This window comes from Crassostrea angulata, chromosome 10, assembly GCF_025612915.1.
Source record: "Crassostrea angulata isolate pt1a10 chromosome 10, ASM2561291v2, whole genome shotgun sequence".
Taxonomy (NCBI): Eukaryota; Metazoa; Mollusca; class Bivalvia; order Ostreida; family Ostreidae; genus Magallana; species Magallana angulata.
Window position 1 is genome coordinate 12,817,501 of NC_069120.1, and position 12,693 is coordinate 12,830,193.

Here is a 12,693-nt window from a genome sequence, read left to right on the forward strand (position 1 = left end):
ACCCCTCTTACTAAATACTACGTTCCTTGTTCAAAAACACACTCAAGCTTTATTTATAAGAAGGCGGTATGACCAATTTGAAAAAAAAGCTAAGAAAGTCTTCAAAAATGTTACCAAAATGTGAAAAATGAGAAAATCATACTTTTCAAAAATACACTGTACACGTACTATGGGAACAAGCTGTAAATCTCTTTGAAATAAAAACCAGTTTGTTAGCACTTTGAATTTGAACCATTTTCCTTGCAAACACTCTATACATTTCTAGCCCCCCCCCCCCCCCTCCAATTAAAAATATTAAAAGAAAACCTCTGAAAGTCTACTAACCAAACAAGCCATTCATTTTGCTATATCGGTTTTTTCTGTAAATAGTTACTATACATGGACTTCAATATTTGTACATTCATGTCTAAAATATACATGTATATGCCTTACGCATGCATTCTGGATTTACTTGATGTATAAACTTCAAAGTACATTAGTTTTTCACGTTTTATTGCTGTCATTGATTCTAAGCCCTGTGTTTTATGGACTCCAAAAACAAACGACAAAATGTTTGTCCTCCAGCAACTCCCGTCTTCCCGCCTGCTTCTACTCACAAAGAGAGAGGGAGAGAAAAAAGAGATTTAATAATACGAGCGCTAAAATAAATCTCATTTGTCTAAAAACGTGATGACAAGTGTTGGGAAATTCGACTCCTTTTTGCCGGCATTGACTTCGACATTTCTTCCTGAGAATTCTTGCTGAAACACGTGACAGTTCCGTCCTGGGACACATCAAAATACAATTTAGTTGTAATTGCTCGACACCGCCATTTTAGACACTATACGACCTTTCCTAGACTATTTCCCTATAGAATTGGAGCAAGATTGTTTTTACTTGATTTCGCTTCAGAATAAAAAAAAATAATCTAAGAACATGTTAAATTGTTTATAAGAAAAAAGTATATTTAGTTTGCTTCTATTGTTTCTAGATATTGATAGCATTTACGGGTGAAATCAGTCTGTTTCCTTATATAAAGTTTTTTTGGGAGAAAGAAAGGAAATAGCGTATGTACGTGTATGAAGCTTTCTTAACAACTCGTAGTCATTTTCATATCTTTGTGAATGAAAAAAATATCAATTCATGATTATGTCAGGAAATGGTTGCAACGTTGTTCCTTGAAAATGTTATAAACACAATCATCACTTAAGAAACGAATTTAGTACATTGTTTACTCACGAATTAGATTTCTTTTGAAAATGAACATGTTCTAATATCGCCTCCTTGCTCTCCGGGACATTTGGAATTGTTACCTTATTAGCAGACGATAAATGCAGCTGCTGCCGCCAAGTGACCCCGCGGAGAGCAAGCTTTCAGGCTTTTAGTCGTCCAATATGAGCTTGAACACAGTGTCTGTCTTGACTTCGGTCGACCTTATTATCCGGGATATAAGCTTTCCCTCGAACTGGAGGGTGTCGTATTGATTCGGAGCCCTGAAACACGAAAATTCACGCGAAATTCACCAGCCCCCAAACGAAACTACATGCAAATGGAGACGGGCTGCTTTAGTACTAGATATATGACACAAAACAACGCAGAACTTGTTTTTACTAAGACCATTCTGTTAGTTGAATTGTGTAAAAAAGTGAAATATCTTCATTATTCATGAAGTTGAAATATTTTACACACAATGATAAAAATTTTTAGCCACAGTTTGTTTGAGAATTTGAACTACTTATCGATTTCTACACCCTTCAACAACCCGTGTTAGTTTACAAAGAGAGTTAATACAATTAGTCATGTAGCGGAATCGTCATTTTCATAAAAAAGGAAACTGTTATGGTACCATTATTGTTTTATTGTTCAATTTTTGAGGACACATTCATTCAAGTTTGGCTAAAAACAGGCACGTAGCATCAGGGATGGGGGATGGGGGGCAGCCCAAAGATTTTTCTTAAATTTACATACAAAAAATTTATTTAATTGCCCCCCCCCCCACTTTAATGGGACCAAGTAAAAAAATTGAATTGAAAATAAGAAAATGAACAGTGAAATTGAAGTTAAAGGTTTACTCCTCCCCCCCCCCCCCCCCCCCCGGACGGTTAAGGATTTTCATGACTATGGAAAATAACATTTCCCCCCTTTTTTTTTGGCCTGTCAAGATTATTTGGATGAGCCTGCCCCCCTTCAAAAACGATGCAACGTGCCTGAAAAACCACACTTTCATTAGAGTTTTGCTAAAAACCACTTAAAGTCTTCCATATTAAATTTAAGATTGTCATATCGAAGTTTTACATGTATTAGAATGATAAATTATATATGTACAGTTTTTTAAGTAACTTCTTTTCATTCAATATGTACACAATCAAAGATTTGATGAACTAAATCTATTGATTAAAGATATGCATGTGCAAAAGAACATCTACATGTATCAATGGATCAAAATGAAAGTACTGACACTATAATGTAGAAAATTATCTTCAGTGGAATGAATGCTAGATTTCTCATTTATATATGTAATAATGGCTGTGTATTTAACACAGACGGACCCCAATTGCAATGACACTGACAAGGACTACAAGAAAGTTGCGAAGGTGGAGGAGTTTTTTGACATCATATACAGTGTCCATGTCGACATGGACGGGAGGGGAGGCAAACACGCCGGCCAGAAACGCACATACCGAGCGGTAAGTTGCTGTGGGAAACCGGTAAATCTTACCACCTAACGGTAAGTTGATTATTACTTTCGAGCGGTAAGTTACCTTGAAAACGGTAAATCTTACCATCTATCGGTAAATTGACAATTATTACTTTCGAGCGGTAATTTACCATGAAAATCTGTAAATCTTATCATTTAGTGGTAAAGTGATCAATCCTTACGATCTGTAAGTTGTTGTGGAAAACTGTAAATCTTACCACTTAATGGTAAGTTGACCGAGTCTTAGGTAAGTTGAAATTGAGATAAAGTGAATCTTCTGAGCTGTTTGCTGACATAAAAATGGCAAAGATGTCAAATAGTAAGCCTCCTGTGAAAGGGGAAGATAGGGAAAGAAAGGAAAAATAGTTTTACATATGTGTTGAATGACGAGAAAAATATAAACATTATATATAACCAACACCGGTGTACACATACTATATATACACATAAACAATTTTGTATTATATGGATACAAACTACTAACACTCAACAAATGAGTTTAAAAAGACTATTGTAATCCAATCTAGAACGACGAAATCAATCACGAACGTAACAAAAGCCCACACACTGAAAAGTAATGGCTGGCGTTGTGTCTCAGAGTGATTGATTTATCAACGATTCAAAAACTATTTTACTATAATGCTCTGCAAAAACACATTTTTTTCTTCAAAAGTTGCTTAAAGTTTATGTTAAAAACAGTTGAGTTATTTATTGAAAATTAAGGTGGCATTTGGGGGAAGTAAATAAAACCCTGATACTGAACGCGTAGAACCGCATCCCTGTACGTCAATCTTAGTCAACCAGAACAAAGGAATATAGCCCATGTGGCCGACTATGCCGTTGGTGAGGACATTATAAAAGTTACGCACATACCCCCCCCCCCCCCACTTATCCTCCACATCAACACCCCCCCACCCCCCCACCCCCGAAAAAAAATACATTACCCAAACTTATCATCCATACCAACTCAACCCCCTTCCCCCCCAAAAATTACATATCTTTGTACATTATATCTAGAAAAGACATTTTCCTCATTAAAGATAAGAAATTTTAAGTTTGTGGTTAAATCTGTGGTGATGACGGGTTTGGTTTAAGTCCATGTCACGAGATTTGGACAGTAACAGCATGCTGCAAATTGTTCATTGTCTTCCCAGCCTCCTTGATACCAAGAAACAACAGCCAATCAATAAGTCAGTTATCTTTAGAAAAATACATACATGTATACGTAGATTAATGCTATTAAATTGTTATTAAATTGTTATTACATTGTACATGTAATGATATATTTTCCAATAAATCAAACCGAACACATTCCTCATCGCATTTCCTATATAATAATACATGTACACATATTCTTTTCAATTATAGATTTATATATTAATTAGTTTTGCATAAAGCAAATACCGACCAAATTGTCAAATGCATTGGTGATCGTCAAAAGGTTTCTCTGTGATTTAAACATATTTGAACAAAAAGTTCAAATTCAGAGTTTAATGTTCCAAAATTGGGCGAAATGATTAATATCGATTTACAAAGCCTCGGATAATACTAACGTGGTAAACAATGCGATTTCTCAAATTCTACGACACATAACCCGCGATGTACACTTGAAGAATGTTTTATTCTAAAGTTCACATTGTAAACTCTGGGCTTCCGCGTTTTTGTGTTATTAGTGTCCCCAAGAAGACAATTTATATGTTGATAAAGATTCCGGCTCCAGTGTTCGAGGTGACACGCCGACTCCCACTTCAAGCGCTGAGCTGACAGAGGACCAAGTCTCGCTTAATCCCGCGGAGCTCGCGATGGAATTCCGAATAATCTTCGATGCCGAGATCCGAAGATTAGTTGAAACCCGTCAAAATTTCTTCGCTCTCGGAAGTCGCACAACTTCTCCATTGCTATTTGACGAGAAAAATGTTAAAAAGATGCAGCTCTCTTGGAATCGATAAATCGGCGATAACAAGTTTCCAAGCTTCAAACGACGCAAACCCTATTTTCTCGTAATTAGCAAACGAAGTTCTTCACTTCGTTTTGTCGAATATGGCCCGAAAGAGGAAAATCGCATTCTCCCTTCTACAATTGATTCTCTGTTTACAAAGAGAAGAGATGGTTTCTTCTTAAAAGGAAATAATGAAAGGAAACGATATGCAGGAAGAATCTGTAATGGAGACGATGCTTTTTGTCCACACATAACAATGGGATCTTTGATGACAGTTTGATGTCTCCTTCTAAAAGTAACCCTTTCCTCTATTCCGTCGCGTTTTTATTAATGACTATATACCCACATGCTTGAAAGCAAATTTAATGTTTGGCGAAATATGTTTTTATAAGAATTCATTTTCCAGAAGATTAAAGTGCTTCCAAGTTAATAATTTTAATTCTGAAAATAAGAAATCTCGTTTGGATGTGGTAAGAAATTCCATCTCAACCTTAGAGATATTTTTCTGACAAAAATCATGTTAAAAAATTATTTTACTAATACATCATTATAGAATCAGTCTAAATTCCTATTTCTTAGAAAATTAGTTTTTTAAATAATAAAATTACACATTTTTTAATTACAAAAGAATGAATAAATAATGAAAGCAATGGTGTATCAACGTTTCCTTATCTCGTGTATTATTGCTAAAATGTGACTTACATGTAATTGAATGTCCATTGCCTATAAAGACCGATAGAGTATATTTAAGGAATAGGGAATCATTCTTTTGAGCATTCTAATGTGATCAAATACGGTTGGGTGATAAAATATAAAGCCCTAAGGGCTTTTTTTTATTATAGATTTGATCATGTTCAAATGCATTTGATCACCTCATAATAGCCAAAGAACGATTCCTTATAACTTACATTTATATGCTTTTCAGCAATTGTACGGAAATTTATCAAAATTTGGCACATCATTACAACCCCTCCATATCCATAATATCACTTAGAATATATGCAGTCCTTTAATATTGTTAAATAAAATGCTCTCTCCAACAGAGGATGAGATGGCGTTGCTTAGTACACGAGTGAAAGAACCAATCTCGGGCTTATACGGGCCTCGATCAGTTCTTTTTCTCACAGAGTGGACAGTCTTTACAGAACACATTATATAAGTAACCATTTACTAATAGATTTATTGCGAAGTAAAATGACAAATATTACAAATAATTTCAGCACATGTTTAACAATGAAATGTTTTAATTCAAAATATTTATTATTAACCACCACATTGGAAATATTATATCTATCTACGTATATAACTATCTATAGGACGTTTTCATAAAGAACGTAGATGCATCGTTATGGAAACGGTCGAGGATTACTAAGTTCGTTGTCCTATCCGGGGCGACAACATGTATTTAGAGAAAAAAAATCCCAGTCCGAAAATAAAGATTGAACAAGATTATTTAAAGTTTAAGGATTCGTGTGAATATCAAAGCTTCTTTAACAGTCTTTATATAACGGGTTTTACATGCACAACGTTCGATAACTCGCATTAAATGTTATTTTGAGATTGCGAGTGCGTTTTTCAGTCCTAGCACTAATCACAGGAACAAGGGTTGTCTCGCATAGTGCCCGACTACCAACGTCTTATCAACCCCCCCCCCCCCTACACACACACACACACCGGTCCCTCATCCTTCCCCTCCTATGGTCGCAAGAAAGAATATTTGGTGTACAAAAGAAAAAAGGATAGATGTATGTAAAATAAGCATGTCCCCATTACAGCGATCGTTAATTATAAGCTGGGAGTTACATATACATGTAGACTGCAACCTACTCCTTGGTGAGAGAGAGAGAGAGAGAGAGAGAGAGAGAGAGAGAGAGAGAGAGAGAGAGAGAGAGAGAGAGATTTTCAGTTCCATTTCCCGATAAACCAATTCTTCACAGGCACCTGACGTTATTTATATTTCTCGTAAAGAAAAATTATACCCTTTACCTAATGGTCGTTGTATAGTTTTCATAACGAGAAAAATAACGTCAGGTGCCTTTGCCATTCTCTTACTGAATATGTTGTGGACCTGTCTTTATGATGACATCATTTATTGGAAGAATGAAGTCATCATCCACAAAATCCATAACCTAGTTTAACACCAAATCATAATCAAAGATCAGAATTTTGCTAATTTGGTGTCACAATAACAGTTATTAAGAATGGAAATTTTGACGAACTTTAAAACTGTAGAGGTCAAATGGCGGTTTTGGAGAAGAATTATTCAAAAATTCAGATGTCGCCCCAATGAAATATACACGAAGTTCGTTGTCTCTTTAGTAACCATTTTAATATTTCAACTATCTACCCTACAAAAACAAAGATTTTTAAATTAATGGAAATATAACTTTTTGCTATTCGCAATACCTTATAGACTCGATTCCTGATTTAAAAAATTCATAACAACTTGTGTTTCTCTCTGTGATCAGATTGCAGAAACATACGCATTTTTGCCGAGGGAGGCCGTCACCAGGTTTCTGATGTCCTGCTCAGACTGCCAGAAGAGAATGCACGTGACGTCCACAGAGGAAACCCACAGTAACGCGTCCTGTGAATCTTCGTACAAACCGGAAGCGTCGATAGAGGACCCCCCAATCATCGACTTCAGCGTGCCAATCACCCAGACCTACCTGAATCACATGAAGCAGAAGGGCATGGCAATGGACACTGGAGTGACGGACGAGGTGATTCATAAAATTTATAAAATCAGGGATTCACATATATCTATACTTTGTCCACAGTTTTTGCTTCCACCACTTGTTGCGTAATGTCTCGATAATCACATAAATACTTTGTGCCCAAACTACATCCTTTCAATAGAATGAAAAAAGACCAGATTATCTGTTTTAAAACGCCCTCTCTGTCGCTTCAAGTTGGATAACGCAGTGCAAGATAAAAAGTCCATGGGGATTTTGAATGGCGAAAGACATGAAAGTATCCGGATGATAACGTTAAAAATTGTGCGAGGTGTCCCGATACTTCCGAATGGAAAAAAAATTGTAAACATTTCCGATTTTGAATCTTCGTAAGATGTTTGTTTTCGTTCCTGTGGCATTCTCCGGGTAGAAACAGATGGTGTTGCAATGAAGGAATCTTGGATTTTTCCCCTTTTATCAACTTGAATTGCACTTCATTGACGTGTATGTTTATTTTAATTAAAAATCATCTAAAAGTGATGGAAACAATAACTTGGGACAGACTATAGAGTTAATATGTGTATAACATAAAGGATGTTTATCCTATACAACAAATATAAAACAAATTGTAAAGATATAATGCGATTGTAGGTATTCAACTTTTTATTCACAATGTGTATTATTATACTTTCATGTTAAATACTGAAATCTGATTGGATTAGACGCAGTTGATAATCCGGTCTATTACCCTCAGCGTTAGCAACATACTTGGAAAGGGGTAACACAACGAATTGTTACATGCGCGTTAATTATGCGCGTACGGTTCGCCGTGGAATTCACGTCATTTCTATATAAAAGCAGTAAAGAAATCTCTAAAATTAAGACATTCAGTATAATAAAATAAACAGTGCCTGTTTGGGGGGATAACAGTTGAAATTGACGCCCCTCGAAAACCATTGTCAACCTCCGCTTCGCGTCGGTTGACAATGGTTTCCTATTTATATAATGTCGAATATACATTGTACATTGTAACTCATGATGGCCAGTTACTTGATATTTTATTTATAAAAGGTTTCCGACATAAAAATAACAGAAGGATTTTATAGACGTCAATCGACCGCGATTTTTTCTTTTCTTTTATAAGAATTAGCTAATTTGAATTACTTACAAATTAATTAAACGAGTGATTTACAAAACGTATCACTACCAGGAATGTACTGAATGATAAATACTAGTAACCTTTCGCTTTTGTCAGTTTGCGCGTCAATGTTCGACAGTTCAGACGTACGACTTTCAAATTAGGCTAATACATAGGCTTGGTTGTCGAATACTAAAGATCTTGTACTATTTGTCTCTAAAGAAAAAATGAAATGATAATCAGAATCAATCAATTTATACGTGTTTTTTGTTGTAACAAATCCTTTCAGGGAGAATGTGTTTTTGCCATTTAAAACAATGTAAATTATGTGTGCATTAAATATTTTTCAGCAGTTTTATTTGTTGTTAAACAAAGAAACCGAATTTACATTTTGATCTTTATGTCTTTAGAAACAAATAGTTTATAAAAAAAATGATATCCGACAACAAAGCCTCTGTAATCTTAAAGATTGACTTTAAGTGGAATAACACGCCTAGAAAAGGTCACTTAAATTAACAGTAAACTATTTGATTATGAAAGATATAATGATTAATTGACTGTACATATGTCAAACAAGCAAAGATTTGTAGCTTGGGGGTAAAAAAATGAATACCTAAAAAATTAAATTCAGTAAATTCAATTAAATTCAAAACAACAAAAGCCCCTGGGGGATTCGAACTCGGGATGTACGGAACACAAGCTCGACACTATCCACTCTGCTATGGAATAAGTTAAATATATTAATGTTGTGATAATGTGTTAATGATAAAATCCTTTTAATAAAACGAAATGTCGTTTCGATCAGAGGTCAGCCATTTGGTAATGATGTGTTATTCCTCCTTTAATAAGAGGGTTCGATGGTCATGGCCAATTTTAGACTGTATTGATCTCCTGTAGAAGAAGATCTCTACATAAAAATATCGGAAAATTCCAAAATTTAAAAGGTAAAATATTTGGCTTTTCCTTCATAAAATAATAGTTTATAGCTTAACAAATCATATCTTTAAAATTTGAGGTAGATCTGAAGGTTAATTTGTTGACTATCCAGTCTCCTTTAACACACGACCTACACGTTGTGTATACATGTACATCGCTGTATTAACTTATTCTTATGTAACAGCTAGTTACCATGGTTAACGATTAGCAGAATAAGCTGCATAAATACCTATGGAATCTTGCGTTCAAAGACCATAAACTGAGACTATACTTTAGTCAAACCTAAAAAAAATATTTAATAATTAATAAAGTGTAACATATCTAGCACAGTTTAATATAACAGTGGAAATGCTTGTTCAGAATTTTTCACAAGAATTCTTTGACTGGTTTTACAAGTTGTTTGCGCTGTTCTTTAAGATATATACATGTAGCGTCATGATAGTCCCTTGCGAGAAATAACAAAAAATACTAGACTAAAATACTGTAAACGCAAACAACCTGATCAACATTCAGACTGGATAGTTTATGACTACATTTTACCAAAATCCTTTCATTCTGTTCTGAGCAAGCGTAAATTATATATTATAAAATCCAAAATATGTAGATGCTAGCATAAGTAATTTATTGAATGAATATTACGCTATGTGTCGGTACACTAAGCAAGGGTCGCTCGTTAAACTTGACAGTAGCTCCAAATGTTTATTTCACTGTTTAATTTTGAAAGCCAATATAGAAAAATGCATACTAGAAATTAACTTTCTGGATATATTTTGGATCATCTCCTCATCAAAAGCAGCAAGGACTTATCCGGAAATGCAAATGCTTGGAAACCAGAATGTTTTGACATGTGGTTACTATCGCAGTCTAAAAATAGTATTAACGGAATATACAAATTTCCCCCCCAATAAATTGAATCTGAAATCACTTTAAAAATGTTGGTCAGAAATTTGCAGTTAGAAAGTGCATCTTAGAATATGTTTATACATTTTCTGTGAAGGGGGGAAAAACCATGCTATAAGATTCACTGCTTTGCCGCGTTTTGCTTCTGATTCGAACAATCAATATTATTTTGTGTGTTGGGACAAACAATATTTTTTTCTTTTTAAGCAAATTAATTTATTTCGACCATCATTATGATAGCTGATATTTCGAGTGAACCGAGCAAAGAAAAAGGTGCAGTTTCTTTCAACATATGTCCTTCAATTTAAAAGTTGTTTAAATCTTATGAAAATACACATATACAACCGCGTGTGCAAAATGTGCCAGGAAATGCGTTTTTATTCTGGTTACAAAAAGAAATAATAACTCTGTCGTATTCCTTAGATGAAGTCACTGACAACAATTGGCACATTTTCTCATTGTTTTTTTTTTTTGGGGGGGGGGGGGGAAACTGTGTCCAAAGCCCTCACCCACAACAAAATTAATAGATATTATGTTAAATTGCATAATAAATCCATTGTGTGTGACGGCCGAAGACATATTTTTCTATTCAAAAATATAATGAAGAATTGGTGTCTTCTGCTAAGTTTTAGAAAAAAAAATTAGAAAAATTGCACTTTTTTATAACATCCCAATGACCCTTGTGAAAGTATAATGAGGACATTATTTTTAGACAATTTATTTTGGGGTATTCTTGTGTAAATAAAAGCTGTATTTTCACTAAAACTCAATGTACTTGTAGCGCCAATTATTGAGGACATAAGGTGTCTTTAACTGTAAACATATTTAATATACAAATGGAAACTTAATACAATTCTAAAGACACATTATAGGATAGGCTTCGTAGTGTCAAAGGAAAAAGGTATTATAATAAAAGAAGAGTTATTTTTTTGATATTTTAAGTAAATTTGTCATTTAATATCTATTACTAAATCTTGTATTAAAAAACCTTGCTCAGTATTACAGCCCTCCAGAGTTAGTTATTTTACAATGTTTACATTTTCAACAGTCTTTGTCTGTAATAACATTAGGGATCAATTTTGAAGCCTATATCCCAATAATATCAGAAATGATGAGTGAAACAAAAAAGGGCGTGTCTTATAGTATAACCGAAAAAACGGCATTGGCTGCGCCGCGTCGTAGTATATGTGCGACGGCCGTCGCACATGTACACAATGGTATGTGCTATATGAAAAAAATATAGTGGTTTTAAACTGTTGTTTTAATTTCAGTCGGAGCGTGGTCAAATTGGATTTGACCACGCCCGGATCGAGATTATCACCTCATAATACGCAAAGAATGATTCCTTATTTCTTCACAGGCGTCGGAACCGAGGGGGCTAGGGGGGCTTAGCCCCCCCACTTTTTTTGCAAAGTTATAACTAACCATTAGAAACATAGCATGATAGAGGGTTCAGGCCCCCCACTTTTTCTCGCAGGAAAGATTATTGTTCCTAAATTTACCTTGAAAGAGATTGAGAAGTTGGATTCAGAAGCGTAGTAGCCCCCCCCCCCCGGATTAGGAATTTCATGATTTTGGGAAGAACATTTTTGGGTAAGTAAGGTTTTTTTTTCTTTTGGAAGTATATACCAATAGGTATACTTCCCCCCCCCCCCCCCACGGATTAGGATTTCCATGATTTTGGGAATTACTTTTTTCTCAATATTTCTGAGGATTAGTCTAGCCCCCCCCCCCCCACTTTCAAGTTGCTTCCGACGCCAGTGTTCTTAATAATAAAGGCCGTGCGAGTTTTCGCTCGATAGAGCGTTGCGTCAACACAAGATGACAAATTCCTGTTTTATATAGTCTTAGTAAAAAGACTATATGATAGGCTATGTAAGAAAATAACCGGGAACCCAGGCCATTAGAATGAAAACTGGTTTCCTAAATTAACAAAACAGTTTACTTGCAATAGCCGCTATGAACGATGCCCAGTGGGCCATCGTTTGGAGTCGCTACAGATTTATTCGGTACAATGGTCGTGACACCTGTTCTCTTGTGTTTGCTTTGTCTGATGAGGGTTGTTTTCTATAAATTAGCATTTTATAATTTCAAGCATTAATATCATACTCTTTTGCGTCTATATTTTCAAATATGACTTCTTATCATTCAAATGTAGTTTACATTAAGAGAATCGAGCAAACAGGTATTTCCATGGTAGTTTTGTTATCAATATACCTAATGTTTTTCATCTAATGCAGTATGAAATAAACCATGTTAACCCATTTCTTTTCAATTGTAATTGTTTCACAATATAACGTAAGCAGACGGCGTAATCATGGGATAATTAGCTACATACAAGAGTACGCGATATAAATATCACAAAAGGATTCTAACCATTTTGATTAAGAAATATCTATAACTTCATGTGCCTGACTGTTAATGTATT

The 12,693-nt window shown here is 34.9% G+C and overlaps 1 protein-coding gene across 5 annotated transcripts in view; it reads left to right on the forward strand.

Moving 5' to 3' along the window:
* Positions 1-12,693, forward strand: part of LOC128166558 (nucleolar protein 4-like) — a 34,809-nt gene that overhangs the window by 5,198 nt on the left and 16,918 nt on the right. For all 5 annotated transcript variants that reach the window (XM_052831813.1, XM_052831814.1, XM_052831815.1 and 2 more), the window contains exons 2-3: positions 2,523-2,666; positions 7,085-7,339. In XM_052831813.1, the coding sequence (XP_052687773.1) occupies positions 2,523-2,666; positions 7,085-7,339 (399 nt within the window). The remainder of the gene's footprint in view (positions 1-2,522; positions 2,667-7,084; positions 7,340-12,693) is intronic.